This window comes from Hordeum vulgare, chromosome 7H (assembly GCF_904849725.1).
Source record: "Hordeum vulgare subsp. vulgare chromosome 7H, MorexV3_pseudomolecules_assembly, whole genome shotgun sequence".
Classification (NCBI taxonomy): domain Eukaryota; kingdom Viridiplantae; phylum Streptophyta; class Magnoliopsida; order Poales; family Poaceae; genus Hordeum; species Hordeum vulgare.
In genome coordinates this window covers 113,393,547-113,415,574 of record NC_058524.1, presented here as the reverse complement: position 1 = coordinate 113,415,574, position 22,028 = coordinate 113,393,547, and the positions used below count along the sequence as shown (strand labels likewise).

Here is a 22,028-nt window from a genome sequence, read left to right as displayed (position 1 = left end):
GAAGTCCTGTTTTGGTCACCGGAAAAGTTTCGGGCTCATCGGTGGTGTACCAGGAGTGCCGGGAGGGGTGCCGGGGATCATGGGGAGGGGTGTCACGCCCCAAGGGGTCTCATGGGCTATGGGAAGAGATAAACCAGCCCCTAGTGGGCTGGAATAAGTTTCCACTAAGGCCCATAAGGTTTGAGAAGGAAAAAACACAAGGTGGAAAGATTTTCCAAGTGGGAAGGTGGAATCCTACTCCAAGTAGGATTGGAGTAGGACTCCTCCACCTCCAATTTTGGCCAAACCTTGAGGTTTTGAGGCTGCCTCCTCCCCTCCCTCTCTCGTATATATACTAGAGGTATTGAGGGTTTTTGAGACACAACTTTGCCACGTGCTGCTCGACCCTATACCACACAGTTTTTCCTCTAGATCGTATTTCTGCGGAGCTTAGGCGAAGCCCTGCCGGAGTAGATCATCACCACCACCGGCGCGCCGTCACGCTGCCGGAGAACTCTTCTACCTCTCTGCCCCCTCTTGCTGGATCAAGAAGGTGGAGATTGTCATCAAGCTGTACGTGTGCTGAACGTGGAGGTGTCGTCCGTTCGGCACTAGATCGGAATGGATCGTGAGATGGATCGCAAGACGATCCGTGGGATGGATCGCGGGACGGATCGTGGGATAGATCGTGGGACGGTTCGTGGGACGGTTCGTGGGGCGGTTCGAGGGACGTGAAGACGTTCCACTACATCAACCGCGCTTCTTAACGCTTCCTACTGTGCGATCTACAAGGGTACGTAGATCCAAAACTCCTCTCGTAGATGGGCATCACCATGATAGGTCTTCGTGTGCGTAGGAAATTTTTTGTTTCCCATGCAACGTTCCCCAACAAGGGCCTGACCACGCCAGCAGGTCGCCTGGGATGCCCTGGCCCCCCTCTAGCCCATCTTCGGTGATCCGAAAACTTCTGTTTCGCTGATCTTTTATATATTTTTTCTGGAATTTTTCGGGCTTCGGAAAATTGGGTAAAAGCCCGTGCAAAATAGACATCAGCAGACAAAAACTGGCAGTTGGTGCACTGAGTTAGTAGGTTAGTCCAAATATGTGTAAAATGATATAAAAGTGTAGCAAATCATATAACAATGTCACCCGGAAGATCATGGAACAAGCAGAAATTATAGATACGTTTGGGACGTATCAAGGAGGCGCTTGTGCACCTTTGTGGTCGTCAGGGGCAACTCCTCCTTCACGTCCTTGTCACGCAAGACGCGGTGCGACGGTGACATTTACTCGTTATTGTGAGTGTACCGACTGTGCGACAACGACACCAACTTCTCCATCACGCGACTTGTGATTTGGATGCAGTTGTTGCAACGAGGGGAAGGAGGCTCCGACTTGACTTGATGGAGATGCGTCGACATCGGCTTCATCTTGATGTGGTAGAGTGGCAACGAGGGCGGCGCCAGAACGCGATCCTTGAGTGACTTCTAAAGGACGAGCTCTGGGTGTGCCTAGTACTCCTCCATCACTATGGCCCCCGCAAGGAGGTGCAGTTTGTTGTTGTTGTGCCCGGTGTCCCTTTTCGTCGTCGGCCAAAAGAATGATATCCTCCTTCTCGAAGGAGGCATGCACCATGGATGATGATGGTCCGGGAGATCGACGACAATGGCACGATGATCCGAAAAGAGTTCTAGAGGCACCACTTCTCGACGTAAAGAAACGGGATTTTGGCATCATCGATAGGCGGTCAGCAGAGATGGAGAAGAACCGATCAACGATGAGTGCAAAGGATAGGCTTTGAGGTGTGGTGTGGACGACGTCGGTGTCGTGCTTAACTAGCAGCTGTCAGGCAAATGGATGGGTAGGGGACTTGTGCATTGGTCGGTGTAAGCTTCTTGGTGGCCGCATCGGGATTGAAGTCACGCCGCCCTGCTCGCTCTGACCGACATCAATGTCGTGGAGTCACGTTCGCTTTGGAGTGGTCTATCCAGCATGAATGTGAGGCAACTGTTTAGCGTGAAGAGGGTTTTTTGGATGGAGAGAGTTTCGGGTGGAACGTGGCGGTCAAGTGCATACATGGTGGATGTGGACTCCTGCAACACCCTAGTTTGCATCTGGTTTGCGGGGTTTCTAACATGCGGGCAAGTCCATGGATCGTTGTAGCGCCGTGTTTGATGGCTTGCATCATTCGGACACATCGGTCCAAACATTTGTGAACGTTTTGTGGGTCCACGTTGGAGATGACCTAGAAGGTTATTTTGTTTATTGGGTGAAATATCATAGGAATAGAAAAGTGAGATGACGTGTATCTCAATTTCTATAGAAAAAAAGATGTCATTTGAATCATTGAATAGTTTTGTTTTTCACTAGGTGTAAGCTAGTGTTTCTTTCACTTAAAATGTAAAGAATATGAACCAAATGTACATAGTAACAGAAATTCATTCCTACAAATTAAAGGGCTCAAAAAGAATTATTTCTACATGATTAGTATTTGATAGAATTACTACTGAATTCCTGTGAACCAAAGGCCTAAAAGTTTAGTAGGGACCAGCCGTAACATAGTGAAACTTGAACAGTACACTAATCAATTTGCCTCCCTGTTATTTCAAAGAAAAGGGAGGAAGGGAGGGGGGGGGGGGGGGTCACAAGGGGGCGCCTATGCGACAGTTGTCTAATTTTTTTATTTTTTTAGTTAAAACTCTTTTTTCTTGTTTTATTTAAACTTGAAGATCTTTTTCCCTCGGGGGTTGAACTTTAAGAACTTGCCCAGCTGTATTCGAAAGAAAAGGGGGAAAAAAGGACCTGTTTGTTTTTATTTAGATGTGAGTGCTCTTACTTCTCCGGCCTCCATGTTCCCCGAGATCTATCATCGATCTATGATTATTAGTGTATGGTGGGGGAATAGTTAGTTCTCTATAGTAGTGACACTAAATATGGGGGCCGTAAATGCATTGAAACGACGATGCTGTCCTGTGACGGAGGGAGGCCAAAGCATGGTCCTGGATTAGCAACATCAATTATATCTTATCGTCATCATCAGATTTATCGGCGAACAAAAGCCCATGAGCGCTAGCAGCCTGTGCTCGTAAAGACCAACATGGCCCACCAACGCGCTCTTAACCTCCTTTTTATACCCGCTCCCGCTTCCCTCCCTCTCCCGAACTCAACTCAACTCCACACCAGTCGATCGGTACACGCGCGCGGCAGACACGTTCACTCGTGCGTGCGTGCAAGCCGCAGCGGCGGACGGCATGAGCTTCTCGTCGCCCCAGCTCCGGCGCCTCAAGCCGGCGTACCAGTACGTGGTGAACAACTTCCTCGCCGTGCTCGCCGTGCCGCTGGCCGTCGCGGGCGTCGTCAGCGCGGCGCGCGTCGGGCCGGAGGAGCTGCTGGCGAGGATGCACGCGCTCCGTCCCGTGCACGTCTTCCTGGCCGCGTTCCTCCCGGCCGCCGCGGCCACCCTGTACCTGATGATGCGGCCGCGCTCCGTGTACCTCGTCGACTACGCCTGCTTCCGCACCAAGCCCAGCCACCGCGTCCCCTTCGGCACCTTCCTCGAGCACGCCAAGCTGGTGACGTTCATCGAGGGGGCCTCCATTGACGAGCGCAGCGTCCGGTTCATGACGCGGCTGCTGGAGCGGTCCGGTCTCGGGGAGGAGACGTGCCTGCCCCCCGCGCACCACTTCATCCCGCCGTACCGGAACCTGGAGGCCTCGCGCCAGGAGGTGGAGCTCGTCATCTTCTCCGCCATCGACGACCTGCTCGCCAAGACGGGCATCCGCCCCGACGCCATCGACTTCCTCGTCGTCAACTGCAGCCTCTTCGCGCCCATCCCGTCCTTCACCGACATGATCATCCGCAAGTACAAGATGCGCAGCGACGTCCGCAACGTGCACCTCTCCGGGATGGGGTGCAGCGCGGGGCTCATCTCTGTGGGGCTCGCGCGCAACTTCCTGCAGGTGGCGCCACGGGGCTCGCACGCGCTGGTGGTGTCCACGGAGACCATCACGCCCAACTACTACGTCGGCAAGGAGCGCGCCATGCTGCTGCCCAACTGCCTCTTCCGCATGGGCGGCGCGGCGGCGCTGCTGTCCACGTCCCGCGCCAAGGCACGCTTCCGGCTGTCCCGCGTGGTGCGCACGCTGACGGGCGCGCAGGACAACGCGTACCGGTGCGTGTACCAGGAGGAGGACGAGGAGGGGCACCGCGGCATCAACCTGAACAAGGACCTGATGACCATCGCCGGGGACGCGCTGAAGGCGAACATCACGGCGATCGGGCCGCTGGTCCTCCCGGCGTCGGAGCAGCTGCTGTTCGCGCTGTCCTTCATTGCGCGGCGGGTGTTCAACAACAAGAGCATCAAGCCGTACCTCCCCGACTTCCGGTTGGCGTTCGAGCACTTCTGCATCCATGCGGGCGGTCGCGCCGTGATCGACGAGCTGCAGAACAGCCTGGGGCTGTCGGACGAGCACGTGGAGGCGTCGCGCATGGCGCTGCACCGGTTCGGCAACACGTCCAGCAGCTCGCTGTGGTACGAGCTGGCCTACATCGAGGCCAAGGGGCGCATGCGCAGGGGCGACCGCGTGTGGATGATCGGCTTCGGCTCCGGGTTCAAGTGCAACAGCGCGGCGTGGGAGTGCATCCAGCCCGCGCGCGACGCACAGCAGGGCCCGTGGGCCGACTGCGTCAGCCGCTACCCGGTCCACATCCCGGAGGTGCTCAAGCATTAACCAACGCAACAGGATCCATTCCTCTATCGCGCTCTCTCTCTCTCTCTCCCTCCATTGTATCTCTAGCCGGTAACCAGTATGCCCCGTGCATGCATGCATGCATGCATGCATGCATTTCTTCTACTCGTATTCTACTATTCGTCTGGTGTGTGTTTCCCTCGCTGCTCGTGACCATAACGTCGAGGAGGAGGATACGGCCGGCCGGCCGGAGACGCAGCTGGGCCGGCCGGCGTAATAGCAGCCGCGGTGGCCGAGTTAAATATGCCGGATCTGTCTGACGCGCGCATGTGAGGCGCCACACCGACGGCCGGTGGTTGCGCTCCGGCACAAAGGGCTTAATTTCTTCCGGTCATTCATAAACGTATAAATCGTGGTCCTCGATCGCGAGCGTACCTTTTTTTCTTCTTCTCATTTCTCTCTTGTTCATTTTACTATTCTTCCTTCCCGTTCTCCCGGACCTCTTCTCTTTTGTTAATTTCGGTTCTTTACTTTACCTCCATTGAAGGGAAAAAAGAACTAATATGTACTGTATTACTACGAGTTTGACAATAAATCGATTTACCGAAAATAGTTTGCTACTCTCTCCATGTTCATAAGGAGGTACTACATTCTATACATTTGCAATTTTATTTACTAACTGCACATATATGTCACTCCATGAGTTTACCTTTAGGAGGCCTTGCCTTGTGTACGAGCGTACGAGGGCCTGCATTTACCATATCCTTTGCGTGCACTTCCAAACTCCAACCTCCTAACCCATCCTTGTGTGCTTCATCTCCTGCGATGGAGATCGAATTTATGGGCCTGGCGCTGGCAGTGGTGCCGTGCTGAAGCAAGGTAGGAAGAGTGGAGGGTGGACGTAAATGTGGCATGGAGGAGTTGGGGAGCAGTAGGCCGGGCTGCAATGGGGGGCCTTGAATGCCGCGTGTTCTCTCGCAGCCCCGTTCGTGAAGGGGAATCTTGCCAGTTTCGCTCTTGTTCTTCTTCGCCGTGATGCCGTTGGCTGCCGTGCTGCTGCCATTATTGGACCTCGGTGTCGCGCCTAGAACGCGCAATGTAACGCCTTCCGATCCGGGTAGCGTTGCCACATGTGGCCTAAAAATCGGCGCCCGTTCGAGCGGATTGATTGCCGAGGATCTGAATCCATGCATGCGTGGGGGAGGATCGTCTCGCAGATGCAGATGCATGCACTCGCGTCGTTCCTCTTGGTTTCCATTTTCATGGCGGACCCTCTCGCGATCTCACGCTTGTCGATCGGTCGGCATTGGCGGTTGAGTTGATGTCGATGATACCTTGATGTGCCCTTCTTTTGTGCTGCCGATTTGCGACCGCTGATGTGATGTGATGTCATGTCCGCGGGCGTAAATGAGGAGACAGATTCAAGCTGACAAACAGTGAACTGTGATTCTGTAGGAAGAACCAGTCAAGCGGTAGGCATCTTCGTGAAGCCATGAATGATTGAGTCAATGTAGTCTGCCCTGTACGTAAAAGCACCTGCAGCTTTGGGAAGACTGGATAACGTTTGACAGATTCAACAGTTTGTGAATCGAACGTGAAATCAGGCTGTTACAAGCGGATGAATAAATAGTGCGGCCAACGCGTGGCTCCAAACGGACAAAGTCCGTTTTTCGTCCGTTTCCGATCCATTTTCAATCCAAATTTACACGGCGTTTGGGGAGAAATGAACAACGCACGGACGGGCGAAACACACGTCCTTGTCCTTCTCTGGCCCGTCTGTCGGAGACTCTGCTGATTCATTTCCCCATGCCTCCACCGGCCCCTCCCCGTCCAACCCCGCCATCGGCGCCGCCATGCTGCTCGCCCCCGGCCGTCGTTTCGGAAGAGTTTTGGTCGTCATTCGGAGGAGTTTTGGCCGTCGTTCATAGGAGTTTTGACCGTGATTCGTGGCCTCTTCGCCATCACGGCCGTAAGGTGTTTGACATTTTGCCCACAAAGGTATGGACACTGGAGACGAATTTTCTTCAACCACTTCATTTGTACATCGCATGATTCGTCCTCGAATGATGAGGAACTTGTGGTGGTTGCACTCGTCGTTCATGACCACATTCAAAGGCAGCAGCCTCGGTACAAGGGGTCAGTCCCTGGCCGTGCGCCCAACCTGAACCGTCAGAGAGAGAGAGGCCACGTCTTGCTCTATGCTGAGTACTTTGAGAATATTGCACTCTTCAAACCGGAGAAATTCCGTCGCCGTTTTCGTATGTCAAGGCATGTGTTCAATCGCATTCCTGAGGGGGTGGTTCACCATGACCCATTCTTTGAGTGCAAACGGATGCCCTTGGCAAGCTTAGATTCTCCTTTTATCAGAAATGCACCGCCGCCATTCGCATGCTTGCATATGGGATTCCACGCGATCTTGTGGATGAGTATGTGCGCATGAGTGAGTCCACATGTCTCTTTCAATGTACAACTTCTGCGAGGCCGTGGTAGCGGTGTTTGGCCCCGAGTACTTGAGGCAGCAAAATGTCACTGACACAGAAAGGCTGTTGGCGATCAACGCCGATAGAGGTTTTCCAGGCATGCTTGGCAGCATAGATTATATGCACTGGGAGTGGAAGAACTGTCTATTTGCTTGGCAGGGCCAGTACAAGGGGCATGTGAAAGCGTGCACTTTCATATTAGAAGCGGTGGCTTCGCACGATCTTTGGATATGGCATTCTTTATTCCGTATGGTCGGTTCTCACAATGATACTAACGTGCTGCAGCGTTCCCCAGTGTTCGCTAGGCTTGCAGAAGGCCACTCCCCACCTGTCAACTTTGAGATCAATGGCCACCGCTACAACAAGGGATACTACCTGGCTGATGGTATATATCCTAAGTGGTCAATTTTTGTGAAGACAATCTCAAACCCCGAATGAGAGAAGAGAAAGAGATTTGCCCAAATGCAATAGAGTGATAGAAAGGATGTGGAGCGTGCTTTTGGTGTACTTCAATCCTGATGGGGTATCGTTCGAAACCTTGCATTGACATGGGATGAAGGAAAGCTTTGGGAGGTGATGACTGCTTGTGTGATCATGCACAACATGATCGTCGAGGACGAGCGTGATGAGTCCATTTTTTTACCAAGGATTTGATTTTCAAGGTAACAATGTTGAGCCCCTGCACCAAGAACCGGCCACGTTTGAGCAGTTTACCCAATTCCATCGTGAAATCCGTGATTGGCACACTCATTTGCATCTTCAAAATGACTTGGTTGAGCACATGTGGGATCACATTGGAAACCAATAGATGTATTGGATAATTATCTCTATTCAAGACAATTTCGACTTGGTTGTAAAACAATTTTATTCGAGACAATTTCTATTGGGTTGTAAAACTATTTTTATTCGAGACAATTGATATTTGGACGTATAAACTTGTTTAAAACATTGATAAATATGAATATATGGGCATATTGACCGTGGCGGACAGGATGCGGCCGAAGGATGCGTCCGCGTTTTGGGCGCACGGCCACTGCATCCCTGGACAGGCCCGGACACGACCTCATCGCCCGCCCCAAACGGACAGAATCCGGGCAAAACATACGTCCGGATGGGTTCGCGCGCTGGAGTTGGCCTTAGACCATTTACATCCCTCATGGACAAATCCGACACCTCAAACACTCATGAGCTCGTCCGTGAACACTGATCGATCAATCCTCGAATAATGTGTTCTGCAATCATATATCTAAAATCCATACAATTATATGCAATGTAACGTTATGTTCATGTCCGACGGCTGGCAGCGCATCTCGTACTGTTGGTCGGTCGCTCGCAAGTAGATTGGGACACGTGACACTAGCCGACTCATAAAAGACGAGCTTCCGCCGTATCTCATTCTCTACTCTTCCTCATCGGAGCCCGCAATCCGAATGGTGACCGCGAACGTGAGAACAATGATGGATCCCTTGTGGGAGGAGTCGTTAATGGTTCGAATCATTTGTGGTTGGACATAAAGCCACCCACCAAATCTCTACAACTTACCTGTATACATCACAATAATGAATCTTTTGAAAGGACTCCAACAGGCCAGGAGTCCCGAAGAACTGCTAGAATAACAAGATTAACCTAGTATAGTGTAGGATTCAGCTTTGCTTTGATGAAAGTGTAGATCGGGATCTCTTCAAGCACTTCCTAAAGTATTGCAAAATTTGGTTTCTTAGGAGAGATTTCCAAGAAAGTGAGCTCAAATCAATGAAGAAAAGAGAATGGAGCCCTCCCATTCTTCGTGGATAATAAAGGGGCATTATATAAGAAGCCCAAAATCGAACCATTATGCACTTACTCCGTAAAGACTGCCTCAGAAGTTTTGAACCCCCGAGCTTTTGGGCGTCTTTGGGGCTCCCAGAGAGTTGCAACTAAGAAGGTGCAAGTCTATGAATGCCTCGAAAGATGGTTGAGGGAACCCATAAGTTCTCGGACCCAGAGGTTTAGGGCAACATCTTGGCTAGCTCACGGATTTCGAGAGAGTCGCAATTAAGAGTTTTCTTATTGGAGTTGCAAGTGTATGAACACCTCAAAGGCTGGCCGGAGGTAACCGAGAGGCTCCGCTAAGCACTCAAAGTTTTGGGATACACACAATAGTAGCAAGAAGGACTTAAGGGAATCTCCCCCTTATTTGGATAAGAATTGTGGGTGCAATATGTATGTATAAGTGAAGTTGATGTGAAAGGAAGGCATATAGCTCGTGTAAATAGTTGGGGGTAGGTTAGTGATGTCTAGTACACAACTTTCTTCTTGTAGACTTTATTGGACCTTTGCTACTTCTAAAACAACAGCGCCAGAAATTGACACGTTGACGGAAACTTGCTTGCGTTGGTTTTTCCCTTGAAGAGGAAAGGGTGATGCAGCACAGGAGCAGTAAGCATTTCCCTCGATTTGAGAACCAAGGTATCAATCCAGTAGGAGAATCTCGTCAAGTCCAGAGTACCTGCGCAAACACAAACGAGCTTGCACCCAACGCTATAAAGGGGTTGTCAACCCCTTCAAGATTGATTGCAAAGTGAGATCTGAAGGCGGAAAGTGCAACGAAGTAAAAGAGTAAGGTTGAAAATATGGTGTGAAGTAGACCCGGGGGCCATAGTGTTCACTAGAGGCTTCTCTCAAAATAGCAAATATTAAGGTGGGTGAACAAATTACTGTCGAGCAATTGATAGAACCGCGCAAAGTCATGACGATATCTAAGGCAATGATCATACATATAGGCATCACGTCCGAGACAAGTAGACCGATACTTTCTGCATCTACTACTATTACTCCACACATCGACCGCTATCTCATGACCCACAAGTATAGGGGATCAATCGTAGTCCTTTCGATAAGTAAGAGTGTCGAACCCAACGAGGAGCAGAAGGATCTGACAAGTGGTTTTCAGCAAGGAAATATCTGCAAGCACTGAAATTGTCGGTAACAAGTGATTGTGTGGTGAGATGATTCGTAGCAAGCAACATGTAACAAAAGTAGCAACGGTGCAGAAAAGTGGCCCAATCCCTTTTGTAGCAAGGGACATGCCTCGACAAAGTCTTATAGGAGGAAAAAATCTCCCGAGGACACACGGAATTTCTGTCATGCTAGTTTCATCATGTTCATATGATTCGCGTTCGTTACTTTGATAGTTTGATATGTGGGTGGACCGGCGCTTGGGTACTGCCCTTACTTGGAGAAGCATCCCACTTATGATTAACCCCTCTCGCAAGCATCCGCATCTACAAAAGAAGAATTAAGACAAAGTCTAACCATAGCATTAAACTAGTGGATCCAAATCAGCCCCTTACGAAGCAACGCATAAACTAGGGTTTAAGCTTCTGTCACTCTAGCAACCCATCATCTACTTACTACTTCCCAATGCCTTCCTCTAGGCCCAAATAATGGTGAAGTGTTATGTAGTCGACGTTCACATAACACCACTAGAGGAAAAACAACATACAACATATCAAATTACCGAACGAATACCAAATTCACATGACTACTATTAGCATGACTTATTCCATGTCCTCAGGAACAAAAGTAACTACTCACAAAGCATAATCATATTCATGATCAGAGAGGTAATGAGTAGCATCAAGGATCTGAACATAAACTCTTCCACCAAATAATCCAACTAGCATCAACTACAAAGAGTAATCAACACTACTAGCAACCTTACAAGTACCAATCGGAGTCGCGAGACGGAGATTGGTTACAAGTGATGAACTAGGGTTTGGAGATGAGATGGTGCTGATGAAGATGTTGATGGTGACGAGTCCCCTCCGATGAGAGGAGTGTTGGTCACGATGATGGCGACGATTTCCCCCTCCGGGAGGGAAGTTTCCCCAGCAGGATCGTCGTGCCGGAGATCTAGATTGGTTCTGCTCAAGTTCCGCCTCGTGGCGGCGGCGAAACCACGAAAAAGCTACTTCCTGATTTTTTTCTCGACGAAACCCTCCATATAGCAAAAGAGGGGGGCTAGTGGGCTGCCCACAAGCCCCCATGGCGCGACCTGGGGGGTGGCCGCGCCGTGCACGCTTGTGGGCACCCCCTCGTGCCCCTCTGGCACTTCTTCGGCCCAGTATTTTTGATAAATCGGGAAAAAAATTCCTCGTTGATTTTTACGGCGTTTGGAGTTGCGCAGAATAGGTATCTCAACTTTGCTCCACTTTCAGGCCAGAATTCCAGTTGCCGGTATTCTCCCTCTTCATGTAAACCTTTCAAAATAAGAGAGAAAAGGCATAAGAATTGTACCGTGAAGTGAAATAACAGCCAAAGTAGCGATAAATATCACTATCCAGCATGCATCTAGTGTATTGAGTTCATGACGAACAGAGTAACGCCTTAAGCAAGATGACATGATGTAGAGGGATAAACTCAAACCAATGTTGAAATACCCATCTTTTTACCCTTCATGGCAGCAACACGATGCGTGCCTCGCAACCCTTATGTCACTGGGTGAGGTCACCGCACGGTATGAACCCAAAACCAAGCACTTCTCCCATTGCAAGAATCATAAATCAAGCTGGCCAAACAAAACCCACAACTCGAAGAGAATTACAAGGATATGAAATCATGCATAAAAGAGATCAGAAGAAACTCAAATAAGATTCATAGATAATCTGATCATAAATCCACAATTCATCGGATCTCGACAAACACACCCCAAAACAAGATTACATCGGATAGATCTCCATGAAGATCATGGAGAACTTTGTATTGAAGATCCAAGAGAGAGAAGAAGCCATCTAGCTACTATCTATGGACCCATGGGTCTATGATGAACTACTCACGCATCATCGGAGAGGTCATGGTGTTGCTGAAGAAGCCCTCCGTATCAGAATCCCCCCTCCGACACGGCAACAAAACGTGCCCCAGATGGGATCTTGCGAAGAAAAAAAGCTTGCGGCGGTGGAAAAGTACTTTCGATGATATCCTGATTTTTTCTGGGAATTTAGGGAATATATAGGCGAAAGACCTAGGGCAGAGGAGCCCCAGGGAGCCCACAAGCCTGGGAGGCTCGGGCCCCCCTAGCCGCGGCTAGGGGGCTTGTGGGGTCGCTGGTGCCCCCCTGCCTTGGTTCGCAAGTCCCCCGATTGTCTTCTGTTTCGGAAAAAATCTTTTTGGAAGTTTCGTTCCGTTTGGACTCCGTTTAAAATCCTCCTTTGAAAAGGGTCAAAGACACGGAAAAAACAGGAACTGGCACTTGGCACTGAGTTAATAAGTTAGTCCCAAAAAAGATATAAAAGGCACACAAAGCATCCAAAGTTTGACAAGATAATAGCATGAAACCATCAAAAATTATAGATACGTTGGAGACGTATCAAGCATCCCCAAGCTTAACTCATGCTCGTCCTCGAGTAGGGAAGTGATAAAGACTGAATTTTTGATGTGGAATGCTACCTAGCATAGTTGTCCTTTGTAACTTATTTCGTGTGACATGAATGTTCAGATCCGTAAGATTCAAAACAATAGATTTCTATTGACATGAAAACAATAATACGTCAAGCAAAATAGCAAGGTAATCATGAACTTTCAAAATAACAAGGCCAAGGAAAGTTATCCCTACAAAATCATATAGTCTGGCTAGGCTCCATCATCCTCACACAACTAATTTAAATCATGCACAACCTCGGTATTGGCCAAGTAATTGTTTTTGCACTCTTACTTTCTCAAACTTTTTTCAACTCTCACGCAATACATGAGCGTGAGCCATGGATATAGCACTATGGTGGAATAGAGTGTGGTGGTGGTTGTGAGACAAAAAGGGAGGAGATGGTCACATTGACTCGGCGTATCAAAGGGCTATGGAGATGCCCATTAATAGATATCAATGTGAATGAGTAGGGATTGCCATACAAAGGATGCACTAGAGCTATAAGTATGTGAAAGCTCAAAAGGAGAACTAGTGGGTGTGCATCCAACTTTATTGCTCACGAAGACCTAGGGCAATTTTGAGGAAGCCCATCATTGGAATATACAAGCCAAGTTATATAATAAAGATACCCACTAGCATATGGTGGTGATGAAACGGGAGGCTCTCAGTCATGAAGAACATGGTGCTATTATGAAGCACAAGTGTGGAAAAAGATAGTAGCATTGTCCCTTCTCTCTTTTTTTCTCTTTTTTTATTTGGGCTCTTGTGCCTCTCTTTTTTCTCTTTTTTTTGTTTTCTCTTCTTTTTTTGGGATCTTTGGCCTCTTTTTTTTATTTCCTCACATGGTACAATGCTCTAATAATGATGATCATCACACTTTTATTTACTCACAGCTCAAAGCTCAGAACGATGACGACTCTATAGGAAATGCCTCCGGCAGTGTACCGGGATGTGCAACGATCTAGCTTGGCGTATGACATTGAAACATCTCGCTATCTATCTTACGATCATGCAATGTCAATATGAGAGTGACGGCACAAGTCATGAGACGGAACGGTGGGAGTTTCATGGCAATATATCTCGGAATGGCTATGAAAATGCCATAGTAGGTAGGTATGGTGGCTGTTTTGAGGAAGGCATATGGTGGGTTTGTGTACCGGCGAAAGTTGCGCACTACTCAAGAGGCTAATAATGGTGGAAGGTGAAAATGCATCTATACCATGGACTCACATTAGTTATGAAGAACTCACATACTTGTTGCGAAAGTTTTTATTAGTAATCGAAACAAAGTGCTAAACGCATACTCCTAGGGGAAGGGTTGGTAGGTGTTAACCATCGCGCGATCCCGACCTCAACACAAAGGATGACAATAGATAGATCAATTATGCTCCGACTTCCTAACATAGCGGTTCACCATACGTGCATGCTACAGGAATCACTAACTTCAACACAAGTATTTCTAGATTCACAACACCCTACTAACATAACTCTTAATATTACCAAATCCATGTCTCAAACCTAATTGAGAGGAATCAAAACTTCTCTTTCTACTCAATGCACATGAAGATGGAGGTTTTTGTATCCTCTTTGGGTACCTATCACCTTTGGGACTACTTTTATAGCACAAGCCAACTACCAAGTTACGCACCGCCGTGCTCTAAAACATCTAAGTGAAGCACATAGAGCAAAATTATCTAGCTCAAAAGATATAAGTGAAGCACGATGAGCATTCTAGCAAAATCACGATGAGTGCATGTCTCTCTCAAAAGGTGTGCAGCAAGTATGATTGTGACACAACAAAAAGAAAAGACTCCTACGATACAAGACACTCCAAGCAAAACACATATCATGTGGTGAATAAAAATATAGCTCCAAGTAATGTTACCGATGGATTGAAGACGAAAGAGGGGATGCCTCCCCGGCGCATCCCCAAGCTTAGGCTTTTTGGTGTCCTTGAACTTGGCTTGGGATGCCTTGGGCATCCCCAAGCTTGAGATCTTTCCACTTCTTATCTCTTTTTCCATCAGAACATCACCCAAAACTTGAAAACTTCACAACAGAAAACTTAAACCAAAACTCGTGATATCATTAGCACAAGAAAACAAACTACCACCTCTTTAGGTACTGTAGCAATCTTCATTTCTATTTATATTGGTGTTAGATTACTGTATTCTCACTTTTCCATGGCTAGTACCCCCCGATACTATCCATAGTTTCATCAAAACAGGCAACCAACTCAACAGAAACAGAATTTGTCAAAAACACACCAGTCAGTAGCAATATGTATACTTCGTATACTTCTGGTACCTCAAAAATTCAGAACAATTACGACTGCCTGGGCAAAAGGCATATCAACCAGCAGAAAAAATAATCAACTCAAAAGCTCTTTCTAAATAAAAAGGAAAAATAATATCGTGAGCGAAACGTTTCTGTCTTTTTCCAGCAGGATCAAACAACCATCACCAATACTAGTCATAAAGGTTTTGCTTGGCTCAAACACAAAAAGAAACACAAAAGACACTAGCATAACAGAATTATGATAGTGTGGACGCAACAAAACAGAAAGAAAAAGATAAATTCATTGGGTTGCCTTCCAACAAGCGCTATTGTTTAACGCCCTTAGCTAGGCATTGATAATTTAGTGATGCTCACATAAAAGATAGAAATCGAAGAGAGAATCATGAAACATGTGACAAACATATCTAAGTCTAACATACTTCCTATGCATAGGAATTTTATAGGAAAACAGATTGTCAAGACAACCAATAGTTACCATATGCAAGGAAGAAGAAAGAGACAATATCAATCTCAACATAACGAGAGGTGATTTGGTAACATGAAAGTTTCTACCACAATATTTTCCTCTCTCATGGCAATTACATGTGGGATCATAATCAAATTCAACAATATAGCTATCACAAAGGATATTCTTTTCATGATCCACATGCACGCAAAGTTGACGCTCTTCAAAAATAGTGGGATTGTCATCAACTAAAGTCATGACTTCTTCAAACCCACTTTCAATATTATTGCAAATATCATAATCATCATGAGGCTTAAGCAAATTTTCAAGATCATAAGAAAAATCATTACCCCAATCATGATCATTGCAACAAGTAGTGGACATAGCAAAACTAGCATCCCCAAGCTTAGGGTTTTGCATATTTTTAGCATGATTACCACTAATAGAATTTATAGTGAAACCATTGCTATCATGCTTTTCATTCAAGGAGCCCTCGTGAATCACTTCATGAATTTCTTCATCACGATTTTCAGATTCACACATCTCAAGCAAAACTCCATAGAGAAAGTCAAGTGCACTCAACTCACTAGCAATTGGTTCCACATAAGTGGATCTCTTAAAGAGATTAGCAAGTGGGTGAGGATCTATATCACTTTATTTTCAGCAAGCGAAGATGTAAGCATATTGAAGGCACATAGCACACAAGCAAAGGAAAGAAAAACAAAAAAGGCAAACGGAAAAGGCAAATATTTTTGTAAATTTTTATTTTTCAGAAGTGGGGTAGAGGAAAATGAGAGGTAAAAAAAAGTAAATGCAAGAGATGAGTTTGCGACACTTACTTGGATGAGTTCTTGACTTGATCCTCCCCGACAACGGCACCAGAAATCCTTCTGCTACTTCTCAAACAACAGCGCCAGAAATTGACACGTTGATGGAGACTTGCTTGCGTTCGTTTTCCCTTGAAGAGGAAAGGGTGATGCAGCACAGGAGCAGTAAGTATTTCCCTCAGTTTGAGAACCACGGTATCAATCTAGTTGGAGAATCTAGTCAAGTCTAGAGTACCTGCGCAAACACAAACGAGCTTGCACCCAACAACATAAAGGGGTTCTCAATCCCTTCAAGATTGATTGCAAAGTGAGATCTGAAGGCGGAAAGTGCAACGAAGTAAAAGAGTAAGGCTGAAAATATGGTGTGAAGTAGACCCGGGAGCCATAGTGTTCACTAGAGGCTTCTCTCAAAATAGAAAATATTACGGTGGGTGAACAAATTACTGTCGAGCAATTGATAGAACCGCGCAAAGTCATGACGATATCTAAGGCAATGATCATACATATAGGCATCACGTCCGAGACAAGTAGACCGATACTTTCTGCATCTACTACTATTACTCCACACATCGACCGCTATCCAGCATGCATCTAGTGTATTGAGTTCATGACGAACAGAGTAACGCCTTAAGCAAGATGACATGCTGTAGAGGGATAAACTCAAACCAATGATGAAAACCCCATCTTTTTACCCTTGATGGCAACAACATGATGCATGCCTCGCTATCCCTTCTATCACTCGGTGAGGTCACCGCACGGTATGAACCCAAAACCAAGCACTTCTTCCATTGCCAGAATCATAGATCAAGCTGGACATACAAAACCCACAACTCGAAGAGAATTACAAGGATATGAAATCATGCATAAAAGAGACCAGAGGAAACTCAAATAAGATTCATAGATAATCTTATCATAAATCCACAATTCATAGGATCTCGACAAACACACCGCAAAAGAAGATTACATCGGATAGATCTCCATGAAGATCATGGAGAACTTCGTATTGAAGATCCAAGAGAGAGAAGAAGCCATCTAGCTACTAGCTATGGACCCGTAGGTCTGTGATAAACTACTCACGCATCATCGGAGAGGTCATCGTGTTGATGAAGAAGCCCTCCGTATGCGAATCCCCCCTCCGGCAGGGCACCAGAACGTGCCCCAGATGGGATCTTGCGGAGACAGAAGCTTGCGGCGGCGAAAAAGTACTTTCGATGATCTCCTGATTTTTTCTGGGATTTTAGGGAATATATAGGCGAAATACCTAGGGCGGAGGAGGCCCAGGGAGCCCACAAGCCTGGGAGGCGCGGGCCCCCTGGCCGCGGCTAGGGGGCTTTTGGGATCCCTGGTGGCCCCCTGCCTTGGTTCTCAAGTCCCCCGATCGTCTTCTGTTTCAGAAAAAATCTTTTTGGAAGTTTCGTTCCGTTTGGACTTCATTTAAAATCCTCCTCTGAAAAGGGTAAAAAACACGGAAAAAACGGGAACTGGCACTTGGCACTGAGTTAATAAGTTAGTCCCAAAAAAGATATAAAAGGCATACAAAGCATCCAAAGTTTGACAAGATAATAGCATGAAACCATCAAAAATTATAGAAACGCTGGAGACGTATCAACCATCAAGCGTAGAGTTTCATAGCATAATAGTATTTTTTTTCTCAAGTGGACGACCTAATGTTTATCAATCTGCAAGAGGTGCAGGATAATGATGGTTCTCTGTTAAACAACCCTGCAATCAAATACAAGTAATCTCTTGTGCCCCGACACACCCAATACAATTGTCAATTGTATAAGTGCACTAGTTCAGCAAAGAGTGTTGGAAATATGCCCTAGAGGCAATAATAAATTGGTTATTATTATATTGTTCATGATAATTGTCTATTGTTCATGTTATAATTGTATTAACCGGAAACCGTAATACATGTGTGAATACATAGACCACACCATGTCCCTAGTGAGCCTCTAGTTGACTAGCTCGTTGAGCAATAGATTGTCATGGTTTCCTAACCATGGACATTGGATGTCGTTTATAACGAGATCACATCATTAGGAGAATGATGTGATAGATAAGACCCAATCATAAGCATAACACAAGATCATGTAGCTCGTTTGCTAGAGCTTTTCTAAAGTCAAGTATCATTTCCTTAGACCATGAGATTGTGCAACTCCCGGATTTCATAGGAATGCTTTGGGTGTATCAAACATCACAATGTAAATGGGTGACTAAAAAGATGCACTACAGGTATTTCCGAAATGTCTGTTGGGTTGGTACGAATCGAGACTGGGATTTGTCACTCCGTGTGACGGAGAGGTATCTCTGGGCCCACTCATTAATGCATCATCATAATGAGCTCAATGTGACCAAGGAGTTAGTCATGGGATCATGTGTTACGGAACCAGTAAAGAGACTTGCCTGTAACGAAATTGAACAAGGTATAGGGATACCGACGATCGAATCTTGGGCAAGTATCAAGCATCGTGGTTCATCCGTTGAGATCATCATGGAACATGTGGGAGCCAATATGGGTATCCAGATCCCGCTATTGGTTATTGGCTGGAGACGTGTCTCGGTCATGTCTACATGGTTCCCGAACCCGTAGGGTCTCCACACTTAAGATTCGGTAACGCTAGAGTTGTAATGGGAATTGTATGTGGTTACTAAAAGTTGTTCAGAGTCTCGTATAAGATCCTGGACATCATGAGGAGTTCTGGAATGGTCCGGAGGTAAAGATTTATATATGGGAAATCCTATTTTGGCCACCGGAATATGTTCGGGATTTTCCGGTATTGTACCGGGAAGGTTCTAGAAGGTTCGGGAGTGGGGCCCACCTACATGGGGGACCCACATGTACGTGAGTAGTGGAGTCAAGGCCCACACCCCTGGTCAAGGCGCAACAAGACCCCCCCTAGAAGGAATAAGATCATATCCCGAAGGGATAAGATCAAGATCCCTAAAAAGGGGGATAACAATCGGTGGGGAAGGGCAAGGATGGGATTTCTTTCCTCCCACCTTTGCCAACGCCCCAATGGACTTGGAGGGCAAGAAATCAGCCCCTCCACCCCTATATATAGTGGGGAGGCGCATGGGAGCCTCACCCCTTGCCCCTGGCGCAGCCCTCCCCCTCCTACACCTCCTCGTCATCTGTAGTGCTTAGCGAAGCCGTGCTGGAGAACCACGAGCTCCACCGCCACCACGCCATCGTTCTGCCGGTGCTCTCCCTAAACTTCTCGCCCCCCCCTTGTTGGATCAAGAAGGAAGAGACGTCCTCGAGTTGTACGTGTGTTGAACACGGAGGCGCCATTCGTTCGGCGCTTGGATCGGATCTTACGCGATCTGAATCACCGCGAGTACGACTCCATCAACCGCATTCTTTGCAATGCTTCCGCTTATTGATCTTCAAGGGTATGAATATGCACTTCATTTCTCTCGTTGCTAGCATATTCTAGATTGATCTTGGTGACACGTAGAATTTTTTGAATTATTACTACGTTCCCCAACAGTGGTATCAAAGCTAGCTTTATGCGTAGATTCTATGCACGAGTAGAACACAAGTAAGTTGTGGGCGATGATTTGGTCAATTTGCTTACCGTTACTAGTACTATCTTGATTCGGCGTCATTGTGGGATGAAGCGGCCGGAACGACTTTACATATACGCTTACGTGGGACTGGTTCCACAGCCTGACATGCACTTGTGGCATATGGTGGCTAGCGGGTGTTTGTCTCTCCCACTTTAGTCGTATCAGATTCGATGAAGAGAGTCCTTATGAAGGGTAAATAGCAATTGGCATATCACCGTTATCGTTGTAACGTAGGTGAGAAACGTTCTTTCTAGAAACCCATAGCGGCCACGTAAAACTTGCAACAACAATTAGAGGACATCTAACTTGTTTTTGCAGGGTATGCTATGTGATGTGATATGGCCAAAAGGATGTGATGAAATATATGTGATGTATGACATTGATCATGTTCTTGTAATAGGAATCACGACTTGCATGTCGATGAGTATGACAACCGGCAGGAGCCATAGGAGTTGTCTTAAATTATTGTATGACCTGTGTGTCAATAAAAAACGCCATATAATTACTTTACTTTATTGCTAACTGTTAGCCATAGTAGTAGAAGTAATAGTTGGCGAGACAACCTCATGAAGACACGATGATGGAAACCATGGTGTCGTGACGGTGACGATGGTGATCATGTCGCACCCCGAAGATGGAGATCAAAGGCGCGAGATGATATTGGCCATATCATGTCACTTTATGATTCACATGTGATGTTTATCATGTTTTTACATCTTATTTCCTTAGAACAACGGTAGTAAATAAGATGATCCCTCACTAAAATTTCAAGAAACGTGTCCCCCCTAAGTGTGCACAGTTGCATAGGATCGTTGTTTCGAAGCACCACGTGATGATCGGGTGTGATAGATTCTAACGTTCGCATACAACGGGTGTAATCCAGATTTACACACGCGAAACACTTAGGTTGACTTGATGATCCTAGCATGTACATACATGGCCTCGAAACACAAAAAACCGAAAGGTCGAGCATGAATCATATAGTTGATATGATCAACATGGAGATGTTCACCACTGAAGCTAAACTCAACTCGAGTGATGATCGGACTTGAGTTAGTGGATTTGAATCATGCAACACTCGAATGACTAGAGGGATGTCAATTTGAGTGGGAGTACTTAAGTAATATGATTAATTGAACTCATTATCATGAACATAGTCAAAAGGTATTTGCAAATTATGTTGTAGCTTGCGTTGTAGCTCTACTGTCTTTAATATGTTCCTAGAGAAAATTTAGTTGAAAGATGATAGTAGCAATTATGTGGACTAGGTCCGTAAACTAAGGATTGTCCTCATTGATGCAAATAAGCCTTATGTCCTTAATGCACCGCTCGGTGTGCTAAACCCCTAGCATCGTCTATAGATGTTGCGATCATCTCACATACACGTTTTTGATGACTACATGATAGTTTAGTGCATAATGCTTAAACGGCTTAGAATTTAGGCACTAAAGACGTTTCGAACGTCATGGGACATACGAGATGTTCCAAGCGATGAAATTGGGATTTCAGGCTCGTGCCCTTGTTGAGAGGTATAAGACCTCCGACAAGATTCTTTGCCTACAAAGTAAGGGAGAAAACCTCAATCGTTAAGCATGTGTCAGATTTTCTGAGTGCTACAATCGCTTGAATCGAGTGGGAGTTGATCTTCCAGATGAGATTGTGATGGTTCTCCAAAGTCACTGCCACCAAGCTACTAGAGCTTCGTGATGAACTATAACATATCAGGGATAGATATGATGATCCTTGACCTATTCGCAAAGTTTGACACCACGAAAGTAGAAATCAAAAAGGAGCATCAATTATTGATGGTTAGTAAAACCACTAGTTTCAAGAAGGGCAAGGGCAAGAAGGGATACTTCATGATGGCAAACCAGTTGCTGCTCTAGTGAAGAGACACAAGGTTGAACCCAAACCCAAGCCCAAGTGCTTCTGTAATGAGGGGAACAGTCACTGAAGAGGAACTACCCTAGATACTTGGTAGATGAGAAGGCTCGCAAGGTCGACAAAAGTATATTCGATATACATGATATTGATGTGTACTTTACTAGTACTCCTAGTAGCACGAGAGTATTAGATACCGATTCGGTTGCTAAGTGTTAGTAACTCGAAATAAAAGCTATGGAATAAAAGGAGACTAGCTAAAGGTGAGGTGACGATATGTGTTGTAGGTGTTTCCAAGGTTGATATGATCAAACATCGCACGCTACCTCTACCATCAAAATTAGTGTTAAACCTATATAATTGTTATTTGGTGTTTGCGTTGAGCATAGACATGATTAGATTGTGTTTATCACAATACGATAATTCATTTAAGGAGAATAACGGTTACTCTATTTG

General features: G+C 46.4%; 1 protein-coding gene across 1 annotated transcript; it reads left to right on the top strand.

Moving 5' to 3' along the window:
* Positions 1 to 3,142: 3,142 nt before the first annotated feature.
* On the top strand, positions 3,143 to 5,273 carry LOC123412825 (3-ketoacyl-CoA synthase 6-like). Its single transcript, XM_045105771.1, has one exon. The coding sequence runs from the start codon at positions 3,231 to 3,233 to the stop codon at positions 4,707 to 4,709; it is 1,479 nt and encodes a 492-aa protein (XP_044961706.1). The 5' UTR covers positions 3,143 to 3,230; the 3' UTR covers positions 4,710 to 5,273.
* The last annotated feature ends 16,755 nt before the right edge of the window (positions 5,274 to 22,028 follow it).